General features: G+C 37.1%; 1 protein-coding gene across 1 annotated transcript in view; it reads right to left on the bottom strand.

Annotated features, from left to right (window-relative positions):
* Positions 1–214: 214 nt before the first annotated feature.
* The window catches only part of TXNDC16 (thioredoxin domain containing 16), a 92823-nt gene continuing 66365 nt past the window's right edge, over positions 215–26672 (bottom strand). The window contains exons 17-21 of the mRNA XM_061430076.1: positions 19484–19568; positions 17716–17854; positions 12795–12955; positions 9544–9734; positions 215–1985 (exon numbers count right to left, since the gene is read on the bottom strand). Coding sequence (XP_061286060.1) covers positions 1717–1985; positions 9544–9734; positions 12795–12955; positions 17716–17854; positions 19484–19568 — 845 coding nt within the window. The 3' untranslated portion in view covers positions 215–1716. The remainder of the gene's footprint in view (positions 1986–9543; positions 9735–12794; positions 12956–17715; positions 17855–19483; positions 19569–26672) is intronic.

Raw genomic sequence — 26672 nt, 5'->3', positions numbered from 1 at the left:
ACTGAGCTGGTTGGTTCCTGCTATACAAATCCCCAAACAGCTTTTGTTTGTATTTTTTCAAAGCATAGCTTAACTCTATGAATTACCAATATTCTTACTTTGCTTAAGTTAATCAAAGCTAAATTTCTGTTGCTTGCAACCAAAGAAATGCTACTGATACAGGGAAAGTGGTCCAACAGACAGCATGACAGAGGCCACAGGAAGCTTTTAAAGGTAGCCTGAAATCCAGATACTTTATTTAAAATTATTTTAAAAACACATATTAATAACTGTCAAAATTTCTGGCTATGGTACAATGACTAATTGATTTCAAGTTTTTATGTGCTTGCAGTTAATGGTTAGGCTGGTGACATTTTACTATACAAGCTATATTTGGAGTTCACTCTCGTATCTCCCATGTAAGAAATAAAAAACAAATGAGAATGAACTGAAATAATACAGATTACATGTCATAACAAAAACATCTAGGAAGGGTGCTGGGAGGAGCAAATGCTCTATGTTACAATGAAATATACAGTTGACCCTTGAATAATGTGGGGTTTAGGGGAGCCAACCCCCGAACAAACAGCGATTTTACAGTTAGCCCTCCATATCCATGGTTCCACATCTGCAGAGTCAATCAACCACGGACGCGATAGTACTGTAGAAAGTATTCAGTGAAGGAAATCTACATGTAAGTAGAATGGTGCAGTTCACATCTGGGTTGGTCTAAGGGGCAACTGTATATATATGAGAATTATATATATATTATATGTAATATATATTATTATATATAAGAGAATCATTATATAACATATATAACATAATATATATTATATATATCTTACTCTGCATTCTTTTTAGGGTTATTTCATTACTTTAAAAATATAAGGGAATTTAACAGTTTGCCCAGATTAGTTTAACTCAAACTTGGGATTATTGACAATTGGGCAGGACAATTCTTTGTTTGGGGCGGGAGGAGCTGTCCAATGCGTTGTAAGATGCTTATTAGCATCCCTGGCTTCTACTTAGCCCCACTATACACCAGTAATGCCCCTAGTAACGATGATCAAAAATGCCTCTTGACATTATCAAATGCCCCCTCTGGGGGCAAAACTCTCCCCTGATTAAGAAACACTGGTTTTATAGAAAGAGACTCACAGACTTAGAGAATGAACTTATGGTTGTTAGGGAGTTTGGGATGGACATGTACACATTGCTATGTTTAAAATAAATAACCAAGAAAGACCAACTGTATAGCACAAGGAACTCTGCTCCATATTGTGTGGCAGACTGGATGGGAGTGGAGTTTACATGAATATGTATGGCTTCACCTGTGTCACCAGCCATATGTGGCTACTGAGCACTTGAAACGTAGCTACTCTGAAGTGAGATGTGTAGTAAGCGTAAAATGTGCACTGGATTTTGAAGACTTGATACAAAAAAAGAATGTAAAATAACTCACAATTTTTATGTTAAATGAACTATTTTGGGGTGGTATACTTAAATTGGGTGAAATAAAATTAATTACACCTGCTCAGTTTTATATTAATGTGGCTACAGAAAATTCTAAATTACATATATTGCACATTATATTTCATTGAACAGCCCTGATCTAGAAACTTGAAATGATTCAGTATTACTTTTTAGTGAAATAAATTCTCAAGTCTATCAAACGAGCCAAAAAGACTTTGGGAAGCTTTTCACAGCCCTATAAAATTAGCTCACTTTTGAGTATCATAATTCTTGATTATCATGCCTGAGCGGTTTTTTGATTTCTTCAAGCCAACTACTTCTGCTCGAATGCTTCATTTTCGAAGTTCCAATCGATTCCTCTGTGATGGCAGATTTATCGTCAGGCTGTTCTTTATCACTTTCATGCATGTCAGTTTCTTTTATACACTCGGGAACTTTCCTAGCAAGATGCTCAGATGCTGCCGCATCCATCATACTTAGAAAATCATAAGCAGGCAGAGGAGGTTTCCATTCCTGAGCAGGTAAAACTTCTGCAAGGAAGGTAGAATCAAGGATTAAAGAGGAACAGATATAAAATCCCATCACATGAATATACTAGAAAATGTTTTCTTTTGAAAAATATATTTACAGGAGTGAAGGCCTTATTGGTTTTCTTTATCTATGGGAAAGCTACATTTTATTATCATCATCTAAGAAACTTGATACATTTGTCAGTACCAGACATTTTCATTTATAGGCTGTGCTATTTTAAATAAAGACAGGTATTAATAGGCAAAAAACATAAAGGTTCATAATCTCACTGCTGTTAACCCTTACTGAGGGTTAAAAAATAGCAATATGTGTAATGAGATTACATATAGCCAGGGACAAGTTAAAATGAAGAAGTCTCTTGCTTCCCTCCTTCCTCCTGTCTTTATCCCCAAAGTACTGTAACTACAAATCATTCCAGATAAAAATTTTGGACCATATATATATATATATATATATATATATTTTTTTATATACATTGAAATTTAGAAAAGTTTTGGACCACATATATATATATATAATTTAGAAAAATATCTCATATTTTAAAGCATTTTCTGTTTTGGAAGATTGCTATGGAATCAACTGTACTATAAACAGGCAGTGATTAGAATTACTTAGGAGGGCTTCATGGCAGTGAGTCTTAACATTTATTTTAAAATATTGGTCATTAAAAGAAGAAAAAGGATTTAAGCTGATAACATATATATGGGATAAATAGACTAGCTTTACTCCATTTAGTAAACAGATTTCACACAATTTCAGAGTTTATATGCCTATTCAAAATACTACTTGAGAAATTACATAAGGAAAGATGCAAACTAAACATTTAAAAATTAAATTCCAATGAAAGAATCTATATACTGTTATATGAAAAGAAAGTAAAGCTCATAAAGTAAAAACTCAAGCATCTCTCATAAATCAAATAAAAGCTTAGGACATTCATACAAACTCTAATTTGGGATTAAAACACAAACAAAAACCTGCATCAGTACATATGTATATCTATACTCATTGATATGATTTCTTCACTCAGGCTCAAGAATATGAAATCCGTGGTACATCAGCAAGGTACTACATTTAAGTTACCCCTGTAACTGATGTTTCAAATTACAGTGTTGCCCAGATAACAGACTCAAATATAGTCTGCTGTCAGTGTCAACAGTGACAAATAGATAAAATAGTTTCTTGAATATAATGAATAGGTAAGAAGTAAAATAACTGTACTGTGCAATATGCAGATGAAGTATCTTTAAGAGAAGTCCAATTTAAAGCACAGCAAAGATTTAGCAATGTTTATTTTCATGGTAAGCACTGCAGCCTATTCGGAGAAGGCAATGGCACCCCACTCCAGTACTTCTGCCTGGAAAATCCCATGGATGGAGAAGCCTGGTGGGCTGCCGTCTATGGGGTCACACAGAGTCGGACACGACTGAAGCGACTTAGCAGCAGCAGCAGCAGCAGCCTAGTGGTCTGAGACAATGACAAAATGCCTGAAACTGGACATTCTAATTCTGCTCAATATTTCCTCAGGAATGCTACAAAGATCTTAAATAAAACTGTACTCTCCTCACATATGGACAAGAAAGACACTATTATCAAATTAATAATGATAATAATAATAATGACTAACACTGACTGAGGCTTTACTATGTATCAGGAATTATGTATTTAATCCTTACAACCTCATGAGGTAAGTACAATTATTATCCCAACTTTATATATGAGAAAACCAAGTCCTAGAAAGGTCAGAGAACTTGACCAAAATTAAGTGTAAATGTCAAGTAACAACAGCCAGTGGTCACAATTTCACAGAAATTAAGATGTGCAGCAAGCAAGGTGAGGCGGAGACCAGTGGCACCGTGTTACAGACGCGGGCTTTCCTAAGGGTAGCTGCAACATTCGTGTCTCAGACCTGCCTCCCAGGATGTAGTGAGAGCAGGTCCTGGCAGCACGGAGGACGGGCCGCCAGACAGAAAGGTCCTGCGTGGACCTTGGCTTCTTCCCTGCTGCAGAGGCTGCAGGAATAACTTAAGATCAGGAGCCGTGATACAAAGAAATAATGGAAACCAGAGACATCACCATCATTGCAATGGAAGAAATACTAATCTCTCAGGAAACTCAGAAGAATAATTCTGATCCTTGGTAATGGTTTCAGTTGAGAAATCAAAGCCCCTAAGGAGGCCCCTTGTAGGAAAGGATCTTTATACGAAGAATAATAAATACTGTAGGTTTTACACTTTAAACGTATGTCTCTGCACACTTAATTTTAATTTTTGAAATAACTGTAACATAGAGTAGGGACTATCGGGAGGAAATAAGGGGAAAAAAAAACACAGTTAGTAGTCAAGGAAGCTGGGTCAGAAGTTCAGGTTTATCTCTAAACATCACATGACCTTTTTAAAAACTGTTCAGTGGAGAGGTACTCTGGCCTGACTTACATATCCTGTCTGATGTAGTCAGAGTCCATGAGGCCTCTGTGTCACAGCAACTGCAAAATGACAGCACTCAGATGCTTCTAAAAAAAGCAATGCGGACAGAGAATGCAGCCTATCTGAAGAGTTCAAGAGCTGTGCCTGAAAGGACCCCTCTGCTGTGTGGTTAGAATGAAGAGGCCATCAGTGAGTGATGACAACCACAGAGAGGCTTCTTTCAGATTATGACAAACCAAATAGTCAATTTAGTTACTTTTTTACATTTCTAAATGCTAAAACTAATACACTGTCTCAGAAAACTAAGACTTAAAAATACCATCCAAGAGGACCCAGAATAGCCAAAATAATCTTGCATACAAAGAACAAGGTTGGAGGAATCAAATTTCCCAGTTTGAAAACCTATTTCAAAGATGTTGTATTCAAGACAGTGGGGTAACTGGCATAAGACATCTGTACAGTTGATAGAAAAACATGTACATGAATGTTCATAGCAGCATTACTTATAATAGCAAGAAATGGAGACAGTATAAATGTACATCAACTGATGATGGGATATATCCATCCAATGGAATATCCATAAAAAGGAATGAACCACTGATTCATGCTACAACACTGATGATCCTTAAAAACCTACACAAGAAGCCAGACACAAAAAGCCACATGTTGTATGACTCCTTTTATATAAAATGGACAACGTGGAAGAAATGGACAAATTCTTAGAAAAGTGCAACTTTCCAAAACTGAACCAGTAAGAAACAGAAAATCTTAACAGACCCATCACAAGCACGGAATTGAAACTGTAATCAAAAATCTTCCAGCAAACAAAAGCCCAGGTCCAGACGGCTTCACAGCTGAATTCTACCAAAAATTTAGAGAAGAGCTAACACCTATCCTACTCAAACTCTTCCAGAAAATTGCAGAGGAAGGTAAACTTCCAAACTCATTCTATGAGGCCACCATCACCCTAATACCAAAACCTGACAAAGATCCCACAAAAAAAGAAAATTACAGGCCAATATCACTGATGAATATAGATGCAAAAATCCTTAACAAAATTCTAGTAATCAGAATCCAACAACACATAAAAAGATCATTCACCATGACCAAGTGGGCTTTATTCCAGGGATGCAAGGATTCTTCAATATTCGCAAATCAATCAATGTAATACACCACATTAACAAATTGAAAAATAAAAGCCATATGATTATCTCAATAGATGCAGAGAAAGCCTTTGACAAAATGCAACATCCATTTATGATAAAAACTCTCCAGAAAGCAGGAATAGAAGGAACATACCTCAACATAATAAAAGCTATATATGACAAACCCACAGCAAACATTATCCTAAATGGTGAAAAATTGAAAGCATTTCCCCTAAAGTCAGGAACAAGACAAAGATGCCCACTTTCACCATTACTATTCAACATAGTTTTGGAAGTTTTGGCCACAGCAATCAGAGCAGAAAAAGAAATAAAAGGAATCCAAATTGGAAAAGAAGAAGTAAAACTCTCACTGTTTGCAGATGACATGATCCTCTACATAGAAAACCCTAAAGACTCCACCAGAAAATTACTAGAGCTAATCAATGAATATAGTAAAGTTGCAGGATATAAAATTAATACCAGAAATCCCTTGCATTCCTATACACTAATAATGAGAAAATAGAAAGAGAAATTACAGAAACAATTCCATTCACCATTGCAACGAAAAGAATAAAATACTTAGGAATATATCTACCTAAAGAAACTAAAGAGTTATATATAGAAAACTATAAAACACTGGTGAAGGAACTCAAAGAGGACACTAATAAATGGAGAAATATACCATGTTCATGTATCAGAAGAATCAATATAGTGAAAATGAGTATACTACCCAAAGCAATCTATAGATTCAATGTAATCCCTATCAAGCTACCAATGGTATTCTTCACAGAGCTAGAATAAATAATTTCACAATTTGTATGGAAATACAAAAAACCTCGAATAGTCAAAGCTATCTTGAAAAAGAAGAATGGAACTGGAGGAATCAACCTGCCTCACTTCAGGCTCTACTACAAAGCCACAGTCATCAAGACAGTATGGTACTGGCACAAAGACAGAAATATAGATCAATGGAACAAAATAGAAAGCCCAGAGATAAATCCACGCACCTATGGACACCTTATCTTTGACAAAGGAGGAAAGAATATACGATGGATTAAAGACAATCTCTTTAACAAGTGGTGCTGGGAAAACTGGCCAACCACTTATCTAAGAATGAAACTAGAACACTTTCTAACACTATACACAAAAATAAACTCAAAATGGATTAAAGATCTCAACGTAAGACCAGAAACTATAAAACTCCTAGAGGAGAACACAGGCAAAACACTCTCCAACATACATCACAGCAGGATCCTCTATGACCCACCTCCCAGAATATTGGAAATAAAAGCAAAAATAAACAAATGGGACCTAATTAAACTTAAAAGCTTCTGCACAACAAAGGAAACTATAAGCAAGGTGAAAAGGCAGCCTTCAGAATGGGAGAAAATAATAGCAAATGAAGCAACTGACAAACAACTAATCTCAAAAATATACAAGCAACTCCTACAGCTCAATTCCAGAAAAATAAATGACCCAATCAAAAAATGGGCCAAAGAACTAAATAGATATTTCTCCAAAGAAGACATACAGATGGCTAACAAACACATGAAAAGATGCTCAACATCACGCATTATCAAAGAAATGCAAATCAAAACCACAATGAGGTACCATTTCATGCCAGTCAGAATGGCTGCAATCCAAAAGTCTACAAGCAATAAATGCTGGAGAGGGTGTGGAGAAAAGGGAACCCTCTTACACTGTTGGTGGGAATGCAAACTAGTACAGCCACTATGGAGAACAGTGTGGAGATTCCTTAAAAAACTGGAAATAGAACTGCCTTATGACCCAGCAATCCCACTGCTGGGCATACACACCGAGGAAACCAGAATTGAAAGAGACACGTGTACCCCAATGTTCATCGCAGCACTGTTTATAATAGCCAGGACATGGAAGCAACCTAGATGTCCATCAGCAGATGAATGGATAAGAAAGCTGTAGTACATATACACAATGGAGTATTACTCAGCCATTAAAAAGAATACATTTGAATCAGTTCTAATGAGGTGGATGAAACTGGAGCCTATTATACAGACTGAAGTTAAGACAGAAAGAAAAACACCAATACAGTATACTAACGCATATATATGGAATTTAGAAAGATGGCAACGATAACCCTGTATGTGAGACAGCAAAAGAGACACAAATGTATACAACAGTCTTTCGGACTCTGTGGGAAAGGGAGAGGGTAGGATGATTTGGGAGAATGGCATTGAAACATGTATAATATCATATATGAAACAAATCGCCAGTCTAGGTTCAATGCAGGATACAGGATGCTTGGGGCTGGTGCACTGGGACGACCCAGAGGGATGGTATGGGGAGGGAGGAGGGAATATCCTCCCTCCCCATATGGGTTCGGGATTGGGAACACGTGTATACCTGTGGCAAATTCATGTTGATGTATGGCAAAACCAATACAATATTGTAAAGTAATTAACCTCCAATTAAAATAAATAAATTTATATTAAAAAAAAAAAGAAATGTCTAGACTAGACAAATCCAGAAAGACAGAAGATAAATCAGTGGTTAGGGAATGAAAAGAGGGGAGAATGGAGAGTGACTGTGAATGGGTACAGAGTTTCTTTTGGGGGTGATGAAAATATTTTAAAATTCAGTAGTGGTAATGGTTGTGAATGGTACAATCTTGCGAATATAACAACAACAACAACAAAAAACACCAAAACACATCGAATTATACACTTTAAAAGAGTGTACTTTATGGTATGTGAATTGTATTTCAATATCCAAATATCTATAGACTATTTAGACATAAGAATTTAGTTAAAACTGCCTAATTTAACAAAAATGAAATGGATAGACCTCCTGGGAAGAAAAAGAATGTTGCAACGATTGACACTTAAATAAATTCAAGAATATGATTAAATATGCATAAACATACATAGTGATAGATTCACAAAATGCAAGCTGAGAGATAGAGTAACACTGAATTGGAGTTTATACACCAGAATTGTGTGTGTGCATGTACACATATATTCACATGTGTTCACATACACACATACACAAACTTATTTCAGAACTCAGTCATGAACAGCATCAAATGTTATTATAAAATAGTTCATTTGCTTTCCAATAACAAAACCTTTACAAGTGCCTTAGGAAACTTCATAACATCACTATTTCCTCAACAGACTAATGATCTAGGTTATTACATGTTAATTAAATTATAGCAACAGGCTTGTTGCCACAACTGTACATAAACTAACCAACATATCTATGCCACAAGTACAAACCCACAGTGGTTTTAGAAAAATAGCAACTATGGCATGTCATGTCTTGGGTTTCCCTTGTGGCTCAGACGGTAAAGAATCTGCCTGCAATGCAAGAGACCCAGGTTTGATCTCTGGGTCGGGAAGATCCCCTGGAGAAGAAAATGGCAATCCACTCCAGTATTCTTGCCTAGAGAATTCCATAGACAGAGGAGCCTGGTGGGCTACAGTCCATGGGGTCGCAAAGAGTTGGATACCACTGAACAACTACACTTTCACTTTCATGGCATGTCATAAAACCAGCATTGTGAATTCTGGGCCAAGATTTATTTTCTTGTGGTTCAAAATTCTGGCTCTGGAGTACAACAGAGCCATGTTGAAATCCAAGTTTCCTCATTTACTGGTTAATTATATGACTTTGAACTAGTTATTTAGCTCTTCTACAGGTATGTCCTATGACTCCTGTGAGAATAAAGGAGATAATGTATGTGAAGCATGTAACTTTGTGCATGATACCTACTGAGCATTCAATAAATGTTTAGCTATTATTAAGTTTAATATAACAGCACTCATTTTCTGTGGGTAAGAATATCCACCATAGAGCAGACTGTATGGACAATGCTATCAGCATATTAATACTTAGAATATTTACAAACATTACAATTCAATTAATTCTAGCATTCATCAGCTATAATTCAAGTTTAAAAATCCATGAAACAAAATGTCAAATTGTACACATTAAAACAGGAAACTTACTGATAGGACTTTCCAGTCCTGCTTCTAATTTCTTCAGCCACAATAAAAGGTTCTGTTTAGTGACAGCCTGGTCTGAAGGAAATGCAAACACGTGGCCACCTGAATGCAGATTCACCACAACAAGAAGAGGAAGGGGAGGCAGGGTACCAAAATATGCCTGTAAGACTCCTTTCCCCACTGGTGTCTTCTTCCTAGAAAAGAGAGCAACTGAACATGTTAATGAATATTTCTTTCTATAGCAAAATAACAAGAACAACAGTTTGTAAAACATTCACCTTTAAATACAGCACCATACCAGGAAGTTTATTTTACGGAAATAAGTCCTAAAAATCAAAAAGTCTATAACTACATTACTAGTAATCAGAATCGTAAAATGTTTCTTTTAACATGAGGTATGTACTGTATATCTCTTAGGAGAAAAATGGCAGCATGAGAGTTTTAATAAAAAAACAGACACAGTCCACAGGATCATCAATTTTGTCCTGATATAATCAATATATATTTCTTTCAAAGTATAGTCAAGTATCTGATCATGTCAGCTCAAAATTAAATGGCTCAGTCAGTTCAGTTCAGTTGCTCAGTTGTGTCCGACTCTTTGCAACCCCATGAATCACAGCACGCCAGGCCTCCCTGTCCATCACCAACTCCTGGAGTTCACTCGGACTCGCATCCATTGAGTCGGTGATGCAATCCAGCCATCTCATCCTCTGTCGTCCCCTTTTCCTCCTGCCCCCAATCCCTCCCAGCATCAGAGTCTTTTCCAGTGAGTCAACTCTTCGCCTGAGGTGGCCACAGTACTGGAGTTTCAGCTTTAGCATCACTCCTTCCAAAGAACACCCAGGATTGATCTCCTTCAGAATGGACTGGTTGGATCTCCTTACAGTCCAAGGGACTCTCAAGAGTTTCACAGTTCAAAAGCATCAATTCTTCGGCGCTCAGCTTTCTTCACAGTCCAACTCTCACATCCATACATAACCACTGGAAAAACCATAGCCTTGACTAGACAGACCTTTGTTGGCAAAGTAATATCTTTGCTTTTTAATATACTATCTAGGTTGGTCATAACTTTCCTTCCAAGGAGTAAGCATCTTTTAATTTCATGGCTGCAGTCACCATCTGCAGTGATTTTGGAGCCCCAAAAAATAAAGTCTGACACTGTTTCCACTGTTTTCCCATCTATTTCCCATGAAGTGATGGGACCGGATGCCATGATCTTCGTTTTCTGAATGTTGAGCTTTAAGCCAACTTTTTCACTCTCCACTTTCACTTTCATCAAGAGGCTTTTTAGTTCCTCTTCACTTTCTGCCATAAGGGTGGTGTCATCTGCATATCTGAGGTTATTGATATTTCTCCTGGCAATCTTGATTCCAACTTGTGCTTCTCGCAGCCCAGCATTTCTCATGATGTACTCTGCATATAAGTTAAATAAGCAGAGTGACAATATATAGCCTTGATGTACTCCTTTTCCTATTTGGAACCAGTCTGTTGTTCCATGTCCAGTTCTAACTGTTGCTTCCTGACTTGCATACAGATTTCTCAAAAGGCAGCTCAGGTGGTCTGGTGTTCCCATCTCTTTCAGAATTTCCACAGTTTCTTGTGATCCACACAAAGGCTTTGGCATAGTCAATAAAGCAGAAATAGATGCTTTTCTGGAACTCTCTTGCTTTTTTGATGATCCAGTGAATGTTGGCAATTTGATCTCTGGTTCCTCTGCCTTTTCTAAAACCAGCTTGAACATCTGGAAGCTCATGCTTCATGTACTGCTGAAGCCTGGCTTGGAGAATTTTGAGCATTACTTTACTAGCATGTGAGATGAGTGCAATTGTGTGGCAGTTTGAACATTCTTTGAAATTGCCTTTCTTTGGGATTGGAATGAAAACTGACCTTTTCCAGTCCTGTGGCCACTGCTGAGTTTTCCAAATTTGCTGGCATATTGAGTGCAGCACTTTCACAGCATCATCTTTCAGGATTTGGAATAGCTCAATTGGAATTCCATCACCTCCACTAGCTTTGTTCGTAGTGAGGCTTTCTAAGGCCCACTTGACTTCACATTCCAGGATGTCTGGCTCTAGGTCAGTGATCACACCATCGTGATTATCTGGGTCGTGAAGATCTTTTTGTAGAGTTCTTCTGTGTATTCTTGCACCTCTTCTTAATATCTTCTGCTTCTGTTAGGTCCATTCCATTTCTGTCCTTTATCGAGCCCATCTTTGCATGAAATGTTCCCTTGGTATCTCTAATTTTCTTGAAGAGATCTCTAGTCTTTCCCATTCTGTTGTTTTCCTCTATTTCTTTGCATTGATTGCTGAGGAAGACCTTCTTATCTCTCCTTGCTATTCTTTGGAACTCTGCATTCAGATGCGTGTATCTTTCCTTTTCTCCTTTGCTTTTTGCTTCTCTTCTTTTCACAGCTATTTGTAAGGCCTCCCCAGACAGCCATTTTGCTTTTTTGCATTTCTTTTCCATGGGGATGGTCTTGATCCCTGTCTCCTGTACAATGTCAGGAACCTCTGTCCATAGTTCATCAGGCACTCTACAAACTATAAATGGCTACAAACTATAAAATAAGAAGATACTTAGAGAGACAGACAGAGAAAGACAAATGCTACACAGCAGTAACAGTAATACGTGGAATCCTAAAAAAAAAAGTCAAACTCAGAAACAGAATAGAAAAGTTGCCAGGGACTGCAGGGTGGGGTAAAGAAGGTGAGACTGGTAAAAGGAAACAGACTTCTCAGTTGCAAGATGAATAAGATCTAAGGATTTAATGTATAACACAGTGACTATAGTTGATAATACTGTGCTGTATCATTGAAATTTGCTACATGAGTAGAACTTAAATGTTCTTACTCCACCCCATCCCAAAATTTACATTTATAAAACAAATATATGAGGTGATGGATGTGTTAATTAACTAGATGAAAGAGTTTTTTCACAATGCATACATGTATGCATTGTGTTTAAATTATCTCAATGTACATTTTAAATATCTTACAAATTTATTTGTCAGTTATGCTTGAATAAAGCTGAAAAAAAACTCACAGCAAAAAAAAAGAATTTATTGTAAAACAGAATTCAATCTAAAACAAGATCATCTCAGACCATCTGAGGCGGGTTAATTACTAAAATGATGACTTTTATATTGGTTTAATAACATTAACTCCAAAGGTAGTTTCATTCCCTAATGAAAACTTAATAATATTTATTACTTTCTTTACTTTTTACATATTAAAAAATAAAAATATACCTACAGATTTAACCAACAAGGGGTAACTGAATCCAAGTATTTCTTTTTTGCCAGCCTCAGTATTGTTTTTTCATGCTGAAGATCTATGCCACCATCACTAAATAAAATAAGTAATGGTTTCTGAAGTTGTAAGTAAGTGGGAAGATTTTCCACAGTGATCTCTGGCTGTTTAAAAACAAAACAAATCAAGAAAAAATGGGAAATTATAATACATAAAATAGAAAATAATGTTCAAATCACTCTTGCATGTTAGTTTTTAAAATGTATTTCAAACAAATTTTCATTTAAGTGGAGATTTTACTATATTGATTAACAAGTATGAATCTCAAGAGTGTTTTTTATTTAAACTCATCTTATTTCAATAATGAATTAGTTATTTCAAAATAAAACTACTAATAGAATTTGAAAATAAAGGAGCTCCTTGTTTTTTAAGCATGTAGCATTTCTAGTAGTTTATATTAAAATCTGGATCAAACTAGTCAACACACATATGACAAGTATTTTTCCTCTAGCATAAAATTTAAACAAATATATAAGCTAAGCTTTAAAGATATAATCTTTTAACATCTATGATTACTTAAAAATTAATAAGTCTTACTTTGTTTCAAAACTGAGTTTTTAGCATAATTAAAGTAATCCAATAATATGCTAAAACAAATTTTAAAGGATCTTATTTTGGGGTGGTTTAAAATAAAGAAAAAGTAGTAAGAATAAGAAATCTTACTCTTTTTATTAATTAAAAGAGAACATTTAAAAAAAATATATTTGTAGAAGACAATTTGTTTAGGCTGTTATTAACAAGAATTGGAAAGAGTAAGAAACAAAATTAAAATACTTAGGATTAAAAACAGCAGTGACTTAAGAGTATTAAAGGCTTCTACCATTTTCCATTTTTAGTATCACATCTATTAATTCATCTTCTGGATATACTTGTGAGCTGGATTAAATCTTCCTACATCAGAAAACAAATCCCCAGCTGACAGATGAGGAAACCAAGGATGAGAAGTTGACTTGCTGAAGTCACACAGCTAAGTAGGAGGAAGAGTTAAATGAAACTAGCACCCAGGGGTTTTGTTTACCAGTATGCCATTTCACTGGATCACACTAGAAATCCAAATGAACAATTTTTTTATGGTGCCAATCACCTCCAATTCACCCTCAAACACCGAACTCTGGCACATACTTCTCCCTACTTAATTCTCAAAGCCACTTTCCTCTGCCAGTTTTCATTTTTCTTTGAATTCTTTCTCTTTGACCACTCAAAATCCTCTTCTCACACCTTCCTCTTTCATGATTTAAATCTTAGATCCCCTTTTCTCCAAACTCCCCATGTTGTCTTATGTTAACTATCGTCATTTCTCTTCTACATGAGTTATGTCCCCTTCCTAAAACTGACAGTTCTTATCAAACCAGCAGAACAGATTTGATGGATATGGTGTGATGGAGCCATCACAGCTCAATTCAAAAATTTATTGAGAATTTTAAGATCTTATGCTGGGTGGGTGCATGAGTGTGTGCTCAGTCTCTTGGTTGTTTCCGACTCTTTGTGATCCTATGGACCATAGCCTGTCAGGCTCCTCTGTCCATGGGATTTTCTGGGCAAGAATACTGGAGCAGACTGCCAGGGGGGATCTTCCTGACACAAGGATCAAATCCGTGTCTCCTATATCGACAGGCAGATTCTTTACCAGTGCACCACCTAGGAAGCCCCTTATGCTGGGTACTGAATCAAAAAGAAGTAAGATGCTTAATCTGCCCTCAAAGAGTTCATAGTTTAGAGGAGGAGACAAGTGTGGAAACTGCTGTGATCCAAGAAAAAATTTTAATGTACGACAATAAGAAGACCCCAGTGGTTCAGTGGTAAAGAATCAGCCTGAAATGCAGGAGACACAGTTTGATCCCTGGGTTGGGAAGTTCCCCCAAAGGAGGGCATGGCAACCCACTCCAGTATTCTTGCCTAGAAAATCCCATGGACAGAGGAGCCTGGTGGGCTACAGCCCACAGGGTTGTAAAGAGTCCAACATGACTGAAGTGACTGAGCATAAATAAGGAAGCCTACTGCCTCTAAATTAAAACTAAAAAACAAGGTAGGGGAGCTCATGGGTGATTTTAGGAAGTGATATTTGACCTGGGCCTTGGATAAGGAAAAAGACCTTTACAGACTGAAGTGTGTGCTAGAGTGGGGATTCCAGATACAGGGAACAGAGAGGTGAATGAGAGTGCAGACAGGTGTTAGGCATACAGAGTATCTGGGGAACAGTGATAGTGAAGTGTACCAGACTCAGGCAGGCAGAAGCAAATATGGCTGTGGGAAAATGACTAGAGAGGTTCTTTCTAGCTCCCAGAAATACTGACAAGATTTTGTACCAAATAAGTCACACGGTCAGGCCTGTTTTAGATGACTGACTAAGAGTATGAATTTGTGGAAAGACAGGCCAGTAGTGGCAGGCATTGCTCTTTCCTGTCAGGAAAGAAAGACTAAGAGTTATCCGAGTTTAGTTAAGATTAGAAACTCAAAAGTTAGGATTCATCAGCTGGTATAATGACGCATATAAGTTATGGGTATAGATACTAAGTCTCCCAAAGAATGAATGTAGCAAAAGAAGAAAAAATGGTTGAAGATGTAATTCTAGAGTGGCAAGACGGTTGAAGGTGTACCTGGAGAGGACGGAACTGCAAAAGCCAAAAAAAGAATCTTAAAAAGGAAAAGCACAATCAAGGGTTTTGATTGCTACTCAAGAGGCTACTCAGAGAAGAAAAGGTCATCAAATGTGGTTACTGGAAGATGAGTGTTGGCTATTTGAGTATATAAGAGACTATAATTATGTGTGTTCCCATATTCTTATTTATAATAAAAGCACAAAAATGAACTCAATGTATTTGAGAAAAATGCTAAACATATTACCCAACAAATAGTTCTAAGTGTGACAGCCTTAAATATACTATTGCTTAATTGGAATAACTACATAGTTAATTAGCATGTAATTAGCTATGATCTGGGGCTTCCCTGATGATTCTGATGATAAAGAATCTACCTTCAATACAGGAAACCCAGGTTCAATCCCTGGGTTGAGAAGATCCCCTGAAGAAAGGAATGGTTACCCACTCCAGTGTTCTTGCCTGGAGAGTTCCAATATTCTTGCCTGAAAAACTCTACAGAGGAGCCTGGCAGGGGGGTCATGAAGAGTCAGACACAACTGAGCGACTACCACTTTCACTTTCAAAGATATTCAAGACAAAGTGTCAAGTAGACAACTGTATAAAGGAGCCTGGAGAGCAGGCCCAAGGTCTGTGTTGGCCATATGAATTTGTGAGCCATTACACAGATGGTATACATGTCATTCTCCGGGCTTCCCAGGTGGCGCTAGTGGTAAAGAACCTGCCTGCCTATGCAGGAGACATAAGAGATGCAGGGTCAATCCCTGCAAGGGAATTGAATCCCAGGGAAGATCCCCTGGAGGAGGGCATGGCAATCCAGTCCAGTATTCTTGCCTGCAAAATTCCATGGACAGAGGAACCTGGTGGGCTACATACAATCCATGAGGTCATAAAGAGCTGGACAAGACTGAGCAACTAACATTTAACTAACTATGAGCATTATTTACCTGGACTAATTTGTCATCAGGTTCATTAAAATAAAAGTTTGATGTTATATAAAAAATGTTTACCATCTGGCCATCCACTGCTCTTTCCTATCCAGAGGGAGTCTTTCTAGTACCTAAGGGCAGGACAGAAGATAGCTTACTCCTAGCTAGCTACTGTATACAGTCACTGATGCTCTCGACTTAAAAGCTCTAACACAAAGCAGCATTAGGAAATTTAACAACAGCACTCATGGAATTTTTTTAAGTTTGGGAAAATCTATCCCTAAATTTAAGCTTGGTTAAAGAAGTTATGATTTATTCTAATTTTCTTCTTTATAGTTTTCTGTATTATCTGGGGAAAAAAGCTAACATCTTATAAAAATTCCAAAAATATTAACACTATGGATGTGCTAAAGAGACAGTCATTTAATAAAGTCATTAAAAACAAAAATGTTACTTTAATAAATAATTTAGAAAACCGCATCCTAAAAATTTTAATGACTTGATTAATTATAAACCGTAACTTTAATTAGGGAAGGGGAGTTAGTGGGACTGAGGCCACAAAATGACTTAAAGAACACATTCTTTAGCCTAAAATGTAATATTGTTTAGATCATCATGACAAAAGACAACAACAAGAGGATATTCATTCAGTATTTATAGTTGATAATACTGCTCCCATGTCACTTTAGAAATGTAGAAAAGTATCAATTTATAATAGTCTAGCTGTGTTTAATATTAATGCAAAACAATCAAAATCAAGAAATGCAGGTTACATCTGTTGTGCCTTTAAATCCGCTATTATACAAAGTAGGCATCAGAAAAGGACTTTGATAAAACATATTTTTCTCTACAACAATGTAAGCAATACTAGCTAACATTTTCTGAGTGTTTACCAGGCTAAACACTGTACACAGAGCACTGAACACCCATTCTCATTCAGTCCTTACAATAACCATTTTACACATGTGGAGAGACGCTGACATACAGCCAGTAAGGAGGCAAGCAAGGATTGGAAGCCTAGCATGCCGCTCTCTGGAATCCAAACTTGCTTCTTGCCAAGTTTCAGCCCAGATGGAGTACTTCAACCGGCCATCAGCCACAAGCATCTCAGCAAGAAAAATAATCCAAAGACATGTAGACTTTTGGCAGTGGATTAAAGAAGCTATACGCATGATGGGTGAATAATAAAACCGAGCAACCCAATGAATCTAGAGCTCACCAAACATCAAGCCCTGTGCCAACAAAAGATGGAAAACCATGTATTAAAACACGCAAAGTTCTTTACACTACCTTTAACTGCTCTAGATTCTATTTCAAACATCCTTATTATATACTCACAAATGTTTCCAGTGATGCATTTGTTATTATTTGAACTATGTCGTGCACATGGACGTTAACTAATGGAATGCTCTCTATTTTGCCTTCTTTGTGTCTGGCAAGCAGCAGGGCTGGAAGAGTTACGGTATATTTACTTGACCTGTGGAGAAACGGAGTATTAAAATTCCCAACCAAAATACAGCAAGTCATCGAAAACATGAACAGTTAGGCAAAGAAGTCACAACGGAAGCAGCAAACGGGAAGCCCTACTAAGAAAAAAGAAAAAAAAAAAAAAAAATTTCCAGGCAAACTTAGCTCTTATGTGAGGCTATCTGAGCAAGTTCAAGAGCCTTGACAACCTCGATTAGAAGAAAACAACAGATACTAATCTAGCCAGGTTTTTCTTTTCCTAGACAAGTTACTCATCAAGAAAATGTCTAAACAGGATTAGGAACACACTGAATGGTTCTTAACTTTATGGACTGCTCACCAAACTGCTGAGCAAGGAGATAGGCATTTATGAGAATAGGCCTGTATTTGCCAGGCACTATACCAGGTGCTTCTAGTTACATTTTTATTTAACCCTCAGAATGGCCCTATAATCCTCATTTTACAGATGATGAAAGAGTGATAAATAGCAGAGACAGAATTCACACTGAGGTATTCCAGATACAGAGTCTGAGCTCTCTCCATTGAAAGAGAACCTGAAATCCGCTTTCTCCTACCACTACTTTCGCTAACTAAACCTAAAAGAAAATCACTAAACAGGAAAAAATGACTGTGTGAAATTACCAGTGATATGGTAACATTTATATCATGCAAAAACTTAATTCATGCTAAAACAAAGTATAAATCTGAAGACTGGGCTTTCTACTGCCCAGTCTTCAGATTACCTGGAAGGTGCTCTTAGTTATAAACAAAACATACTCTGAAAACTACTGGTCTAGAAGACAGTGGGTGATTAGCCATGTGTCGGTTGAATAGCCATGTGTCAGTGAATAGCCATGTGTCATATTCCCTAAAAGTCTAGAGTTCGGTATTCACTTTTCAAAAGTCACTGATTTCTTGGATAGAACAGGAGCTCAATCATCAAATGCGTCACCAGTGTTCAGGATGAAAGATTTAATTAAGCTCAGAAATCACAATTGGAAATAATATAGTCAGAGGGTAAGAAACACAAACAACTCCACGTGCATCTGAAGATGAGTCGTTAGTGTAGAATGTGATGTGTATTAATAACGTCTAAATTTTCAGTTCATTCATTCTGCAGCAATTGAAACATTTGATAGTTTACAGGAGCCCCAAATTCTACAAATAAAGCAACTTAAGTGGCTATAAAAAGCACTGCTTACGTGTACGTCTGCAATAACAAAAGTAAGCAAAACTATTGGTTCATCACCTAAAACTCTGGGAGAAATACGTAAAAACTCTGATTTTTATGCATACCTTGATGGCAAATCAAAACCCAGACACTCAAGATGTAAAATTCCTCAAAAAACTATAACTGCAAAGAATTTAAACTGCAGGTAACAGAATCCAAAGAGGAAAAATTTTATAGGAAGATGAAGCGGTATGAATCCAGTGTTGCCTCATGGAGGGCTCTAGCCTCAAGAAGAATTTTGAGTATGTAAAAATTCTAAATAGCCAGATAGTACTTTACAGATTTTCCCAGGATGAAATTAAAAATTTAGGTATGTTGCTGCCCTATTTTCCTTAAAAAGAATCATGTGAAGACAGGTAATACATTATTTTGCAAACTTCCTCCTCCCTAAAATTATAATACACTTACAGTCTCAAAACATCTTCTTCAGAATAAATTCCTGTGGTAACATATCCTTTTAGGTGGCTTCCTGCTTCAGTGAACTCTTCTTTGGCTATAAATATACAAACAAGATAAAAATCTGAAACCTTTAAAGTTATATGTGCTATTCAACTGATGAACAGATTTATAGATGATAGTGCTTTATTATTAATTATAAATATATTTCAGTATAGACCCTGGAGCTTCCCTGGTGGTTCAGTGGTAAAGAATCCACCTGCCAAAGCAGGAGAAGTGGGTTCAATTCCTGGGTCAGGAAGGTTCCCTGGAGAAGGAAATGGCAACCCATGGCAGTAGTCTTGCCTGGAGAAGTCCATGGACAGAGAAGCCTGGCGGGCAACAGTCCATGGGGTCACAAAGAGCTGGACATGACTGAGTGACTAAACAAGTGCAGACCTTACATACCTTGTTGGTTCTAAAATAAACCTGTGTTATCATGACATTTGATTATTATAAAAATGTACGTTAATATAATGCAACATAGATAATGTACATATCGTAATGTTCTGAAAATAAATGTACTCTAAATGTACAGTTGACCCTTGAACAACATTGAGTTTGAATTCACAAGTCCACTTAAACATGAATTTTTTTCAATAAATAGAGTACCTGTATTTTCATTTTATAGACATTTAAACTAGGTGTGAGGAAAGGTTTATGTTCTCCATAAACTCAGAGATGGGGAGTTCACAATGGGGAGATGGGGAGATCTCAATCAGAGATGATAAATATGTGGAACCAAAAGAAAGAGGCTTTGAGTCCTAATTCTACCCAAACTGAGCTTCCTGCCATTGGGTAGATCATTTATCAAACCAATTGTTTTTAAGGCAGAGACAGCAGAATGGAGATTTTTCACTGCACAGGGGGTCAGCAACCCAAACCCCTTCATCTTCAAGGGTCAACTGTAATTTATAGGATTTATAGGGTTCTGATCATACAAATTTGTTAAATAAATATTTGTTGCCTTTTAATCTACTCCTGCTGCTGCTGCTACGTTGCTTCAGTTGTGTCTGACTCTGTGCGACCCCACAGACGGCAGCCCACTAGGCTCCCCCATCCCTGGGATTCTCCAGGCAAGAACACTGGAGTGGGTTGCCATTGCCTTCTCCAATGCATGAAAGTGAAAAGTGAAAGTGCAGTCACTCAGTTGTGTCCAACTCTTAGTGACCCCATGGACTAGCCCACCAGGCTCCTCCACCCATGGGATTTTCCAGGCAAGAGTACTGGAGTGGGGTGCCATTGCCTTCTCCATAATCTACTCCTAAGGCAAGGTAAATGGAGACAGCTGTGCTATATGGAGCCTGGAAAGACAGCAGGTATGTGAAACGATGCACACCTTATACCACAAAACCTAAAAGGACCTATATGCATAGAAAAAGACAGAAGACTGGAAATTCTAGTCCTCTGACACTGTCTGTGTTAGGGTTCTACAATTATGAGGGATTTGCATCTTCTTTTTTCATTTCCTGTATTTTTCTGTAAGGTGTTTTTGTTACTTTTGAACTTTGATTACTTTGTGTATTAGTCTTGTCCCATTTGTTATGATATGCATATTCAAAACAAGAACTATTATCTCTAGGTTTTGTGAATACATTTTCATAAATAAGAGCATATTCTGGATCTTACAACCCAGAAGCAAGTCTGAATTAAACAGCTATAGACTAATGAGAAAAGAGCAGAGATGGACTTTTGTAAATGATGTATTCTTGCCAACTGAAGGTCAGATGATACCTCGGCTGGCTGCATGAAAGGTTCACAGCAGTTCAAATAGAAACACAACGATGGAAGAGCTGAATCATAAAGCACCTAGAGGTCTGGATATGCTGAACCCAGAAGATCTGTCCCTTAACAGTCAGTACTAAGTCCGTGATGTGAGCACCAACACCATTAACACTGCGTAATCACCAGATTGTCTTTAAAAATGAGGCATGCTTTCCACAAGACTGAGAGACACTGTAGTAAAGCCACTTACTAGGGTGGCAAGATCCAGCTGCAAGCAGCACTGAGAGCTCATTTATGATCATCAAGTTAGTGAGAAATGAGTAATCCATGAAAACATTTTCTTTAGCCTGTGCTATACCAAGCTAGAAAAGATACGTAAGAAAACAAGGCAACCAGAAGGAACTGAGTGCCTACACTCTCATTTCTAAGAGAAATTTCCCTAAATTCTGATCCATAATTGATGACTGTTACCTAAAGCAGTGACATAGTGGAATCTGTTTTAGTGTCTTCTTTTTTAAATAAAAAACAGCAGGGAAAGACACTAACATTCCATATAATTTGCTCATTCATAAGATTCTAAACTCATGAATATGTTTCTTGGAAGGCTCTTCATGAGTCTACTTGTTCATAAATCCTAAGAGTTCCTTGGGGAATGGGAGTATTTAAGACTGTAGACCTCAGATCTATATCCGTTTCCACTAAATCAAAGTGTAAACTCCCCTTTGAATGTTTGAAACCAGGCACATTCTCCTTTTTGGTGAAAACTGCCATGTATGTCAGAATATATGCCAACCCAAATATAAGGAAATGATCAGTTATCTAAATAAAAAGTTTTTTAACCACTATAAATATACTTGAAATGTAATATTAATAGTGACTTACAATATTTAGTTGTTTTAACTTTAAGCATATTTAACTGCATAAAATAAATACATTAATTTAGCAATACTGCTTCTTTCCACTGTTACATTTTATTACATAGTTATATTTATACACACACATATGTAGATTCATCTGTATTTTAGCTCTGTTAGCAAGAGGCAAGAACACCCCAGTAATTAAAAGCATTCCTAACCCCTAGATCTCAGCTTTTAGATTCAATGTCTCACTAAAGGAAACTGGATTCCCTGGAGAACTGGCTGATTCTAGGAACGGGGCTGGGAACATTTTGTGGCAAAAGGACATTCAAAAAACAATGGAGACATATCAAAAGGTCACAGGTACCAGGGATGATGGGGAAAAAAGTATAATAGGATGAAAGGGATCCTAGGACAACCTGAGCAAATTAATGATAGCGGCTGATTATAATCCATTGAATAAAATAAGAACTCAGCTAACCATACTGATAAACAAACAAGTAGTATGCCAACTAATAAAGGTAGAAGGAATAATGGAATTGGAAAGTGCCCACTTGGCAACTATCATAGTAATACCTCTTTCAGGCAGTGAGTGGATTCTAAAACCAGTATGCAAAGTAAGATGAGAAACAGGACATTTGCTACTGCTGCTGCTAAGTCGCTTCAGTCGTGTCCGACTCTGTGTGACCCCATAGACGGCAGCCCACCAGGCTCCCCCGTCCCTGGGATTCTCCAGGCAAGAACACTGGAGTGGGGTGCCATTGCCTTCTCCAATGCAGGAAAGTGAAAAGTGAAAGTGAAGTCGCTCAGTCATGTCCGACTCTTAGCGACCCCATGGACTACAGCCTACCAGGCTCCTCCATCCATGGGATTTTCCAGGCAAGAGTACTGGAGTGGGGTGCCATCGCCTTCTCCAAACAGGACATTTACAGAGTTTTAAATTATATTCCCACAAAGTATTTATTAACTATAAGGGGAAAAGTAGTAACTTTCTAGTGGAGGGGCCTGAAAAATAAACCAGCAGATAAAAGAGACATTTCAGCTTTCACGGTACTCACATTAGTCTTCAAACCATTAGAATCTACATGAATAACAATTAGTATCTCATACAAAAAGTGCTCAGCAAATGCTGGTAGTTAGCATTTGTGAATATAATAAAAATGAACATAATTTTATGATTCATAAGAGCCCTTTATTGTTTTATGTTTTCTCATTCAGTAGACGCTGAAAGTCCAACAACTATCCCATGATAGTTTTTGCAAACAAAAACAAACAAAAAAGAAGAGGAACTAATACCTGACTTAAAAGGCTTAAAAGCAACCAAGCCAGTAAAAAAAAGCATCATATCCAGACTACACCATTCTGGTACACCAGAACCACCTTTATGTATCAATACTTCAGCATTATGCTTTTCAAGTTTGTTGAGAGGTAATTATATGTAAATTTTATCATCATTTGTATAGAAATATGGTCAAGTACAGTGTTTCTGGGGGTCATGCAAGTGCCTAAGTGGTAAAGAATCTGCCTGACAATGCAGGAGATGTGGGTCCAATACCTGGGTCAGGAAGATCCCCTGGAGAAGGAAATGGAAACCCACTCCAGTATTCTTGCCTCGGAAATCCTATGGACAGAGGAGGCTGGCAGGCTACGGTTTATGGGCTCACAGAAGAGTTGGATACAACTTGGCGACTAAACAACACACTGTTCCTATGTCAATCTCTAAATAAAATACATATGTATATACACACATATATGAAAAATTCCCCTCAGCATGTACAATCAGAGAAATATTTTCTCTATGGGTGACTCAGCACCCTAACTAGTATTTTGCCATTTATTATATAATGATGATAATTGGCAAAAATTTCATCTTTGTTTCTATTTGCTACCAGATTGCTCAGGGTTAAGTTTTACAATCACTGCATTGTTTCTAGGTATTCTACCTAATTATCTCCTACTTTTATTGCTCGACTCTTATCCTTGTTTTAATGATTTTATTGTATTTGTGCTTTTTATTATCTAAAGACTAATTCTTTTCAGAAGGAGGCCCAGTGTAAATAATAAACAAGAACTTCAGGACACCAGGCACCTGAGGTAGGCAGAAAACAAGGTCAATGTGCGTGAAAAAACATGAGAAAGGGAAAAAGGAGTAAAACATAGAGGCATTTACTTCATGATTTTTCATAGAATAGAAATTAAAAAGTTACGCCCTCTGGATTTTGCTTTCTAAGATGGTAAGCCACATGGCACACATTAACAGTCTTATTCTTCTTTCTAGTGAGTTCTTTTTTTTTTTTTTAATTTTGAAGACAAAGTAGAAAGCAAAAATTACTAGACAGCAATTTTTAGAAAGCAAAATTTAATAAGAATCAATAGTTAATAGTATCACCTATATACAATTATAATGCTGGACATTGGGGATCTTCTTCCCATACAAACACTCTTAAAATATTTCATTCAGACTTTGAAATTCATCTTAAATAAAAGAAAAACGAAAGAGGAAGTTTGCTACATAAATGGAAACAGCATGAGAATGCCAACTAAACATTGTTACTTGCCATCTGCCTCTGTAAGGATGAGGCAACCAACCATTTTAGTTGTGTTCAGTTGAACACACCCTGAAAGGAGTTCAGGGTGGAAATCAGGAATGAGGCACTCTGCACTCTGGGCAAAACTGGCAGAACAAGCCTTCAGATAGATATTTTCAAAAGATTTTATGGACCCAATTTCTTATATCTTTTCGTATCTAGAAAAGCAGCACTAAAATCATTAACAGAGACATCTGCTCATTGTGACTAGCAGCAGTCTTCTATTAAAACGTGTGCTTGACCGCATGTAATCCTCTTCACCACAATTACATATATATTGCCTCCCCGCTCAGCTCTTCAGAGCAGATCCCCAAAACTATCGGAGAGGTTGGCTCCAGGCTATAATCTTCATTTTGCCCCCCAATAAAACTTAACTCACAACTCTCACATTGTGCTTTTTTTTCCCTCAGTTGACATGATGAAAAAAACACTTTTTGCTACCCAGTCAAGAGGCCATCCATCTCCAAAGCCAAGAAAATAACATTCTAAGCAACACCATTGGTTAGAATAAATGTCCTGTGGACTCTCTCTTTAAAACTTATTGAAAGACACAGTCCTTTGAAAGACAAAAAAAGTAAAGAGAGGCAGTTTAAGTATAGAGAGGTTTTAATATTCAAAGAACACTATAGCCAACAGTGTAGAGAGAGTTCTAATTGCTCAGTTGTGTCAGACTCTTTGCGACCCCATGGACTATAACCTGCCAAGCTCCTCTATCCATGAATTCTCCTGGTAGGAATACTAGAGTGCGTATTCCACTCTCCAGGGAATCTTCCCAACCCAGGGATTGAACCCGGGGCTCCTGCCTTGCAGGCAGATTCTTTACCATCTCAGCCATCAGGGAAGCCCACTGGTAGGCTTATGATACTACGGAAAACCAATGATACTATGTAAAACAAACAAATTAAACTTGTTAGTATAAGCATTGTATCAAAGCTGAAGGCAAAAGCATTAATTTGAAATGCATCAAAAATAAGATGAATTAGTTTTCTTAGGTTAGTCTCCCAAGGAAATAGAAATAAAAGCAAAAATAAATATGACCTAATGAAGCTTACAAGCTTCTGTATAGAAAAAGAAACCAAAAATAAAACAAAAAAACAACCTATGAACTGGGAAAAAACGTCTGCAAAGGATGCAACCAATAAAGGCTTAATTTCCAAAATACACAAACAGCTCACACAATTCAATAACAAAAAAACAAACAACCCAATTGAAAAAATGGGCAGAAGGTCTAAACAGACATTTCTCCAAAGAAGACATACAGGGGCCAACAGGCACATGAAAAGATGCTCATCATCATTAATCATTAGAGAAATGCAAATCAAAACTACAATGAGGTACCACCTCACACCAGTCAGAATGGCCATCATTAAAAAGTCTACAAATAATAAATGTTGGAAAGGGTGTGAAGAAAAAGGTACTCTGTTATACTGTTGGTGGGAATATAAAATGGTGCAGCCACTATAGGAAAACAGTATATGAAAGTTACTCAAAAACCCAAAAATAGAGTTGCCATATGATTCTGTAATTCCACTCCTAGGCATAAAACTAGACAAAACTAAAATCTGAAGGGTCATAAGCACCCCTGTGTTCACAGAAGCACTATTCACAATAGCCAAGACACAAACAACTCAAATGTCCATCAACAGATGAACAGATAAAGAAGATGGGGTACATACATATATAATGGCATACTACTCAGCCATGAAAAAGAGTGAAATAATGCCATCTGCAGCAACATGGATGGACCTAGAGATTATCAGACCGTGAAGTAAGTCAGAAAGAGAAAGACAAATACCATATGACATCACTTATATGTGGAATCTAAAATACAACATAAATGAAATATCTATGAAACAGAAACAGCCTCACAAACCAGAACAGACTAGTGGTTGACAAGGAGGGAAGTGTGAGGGAAGGAAGAACTGGGAGTTTGGGATTAACATATACAAACTTTTATATATAGGATGAATAAACAACAAGGTTCTACTGTAT

This window comes from Bos javanicus, chromosome 10 (assembly GCF_032452875.1).
Source record: "Bos javanicus breed banteng chromosome 10, ARS-OSU_banteng_1.0, whole genome shotgun sequence".
Taxonomy (NCBI): domain Eukaryota; kingdom Metazoa; phylum Chordata; class Mammalia; order Artiodactyla; family Bovidae; genus Bos; species Bos javanicus.
This window is presented reverse-complemented; position numbering and strand designations above follow the sequence as displayed.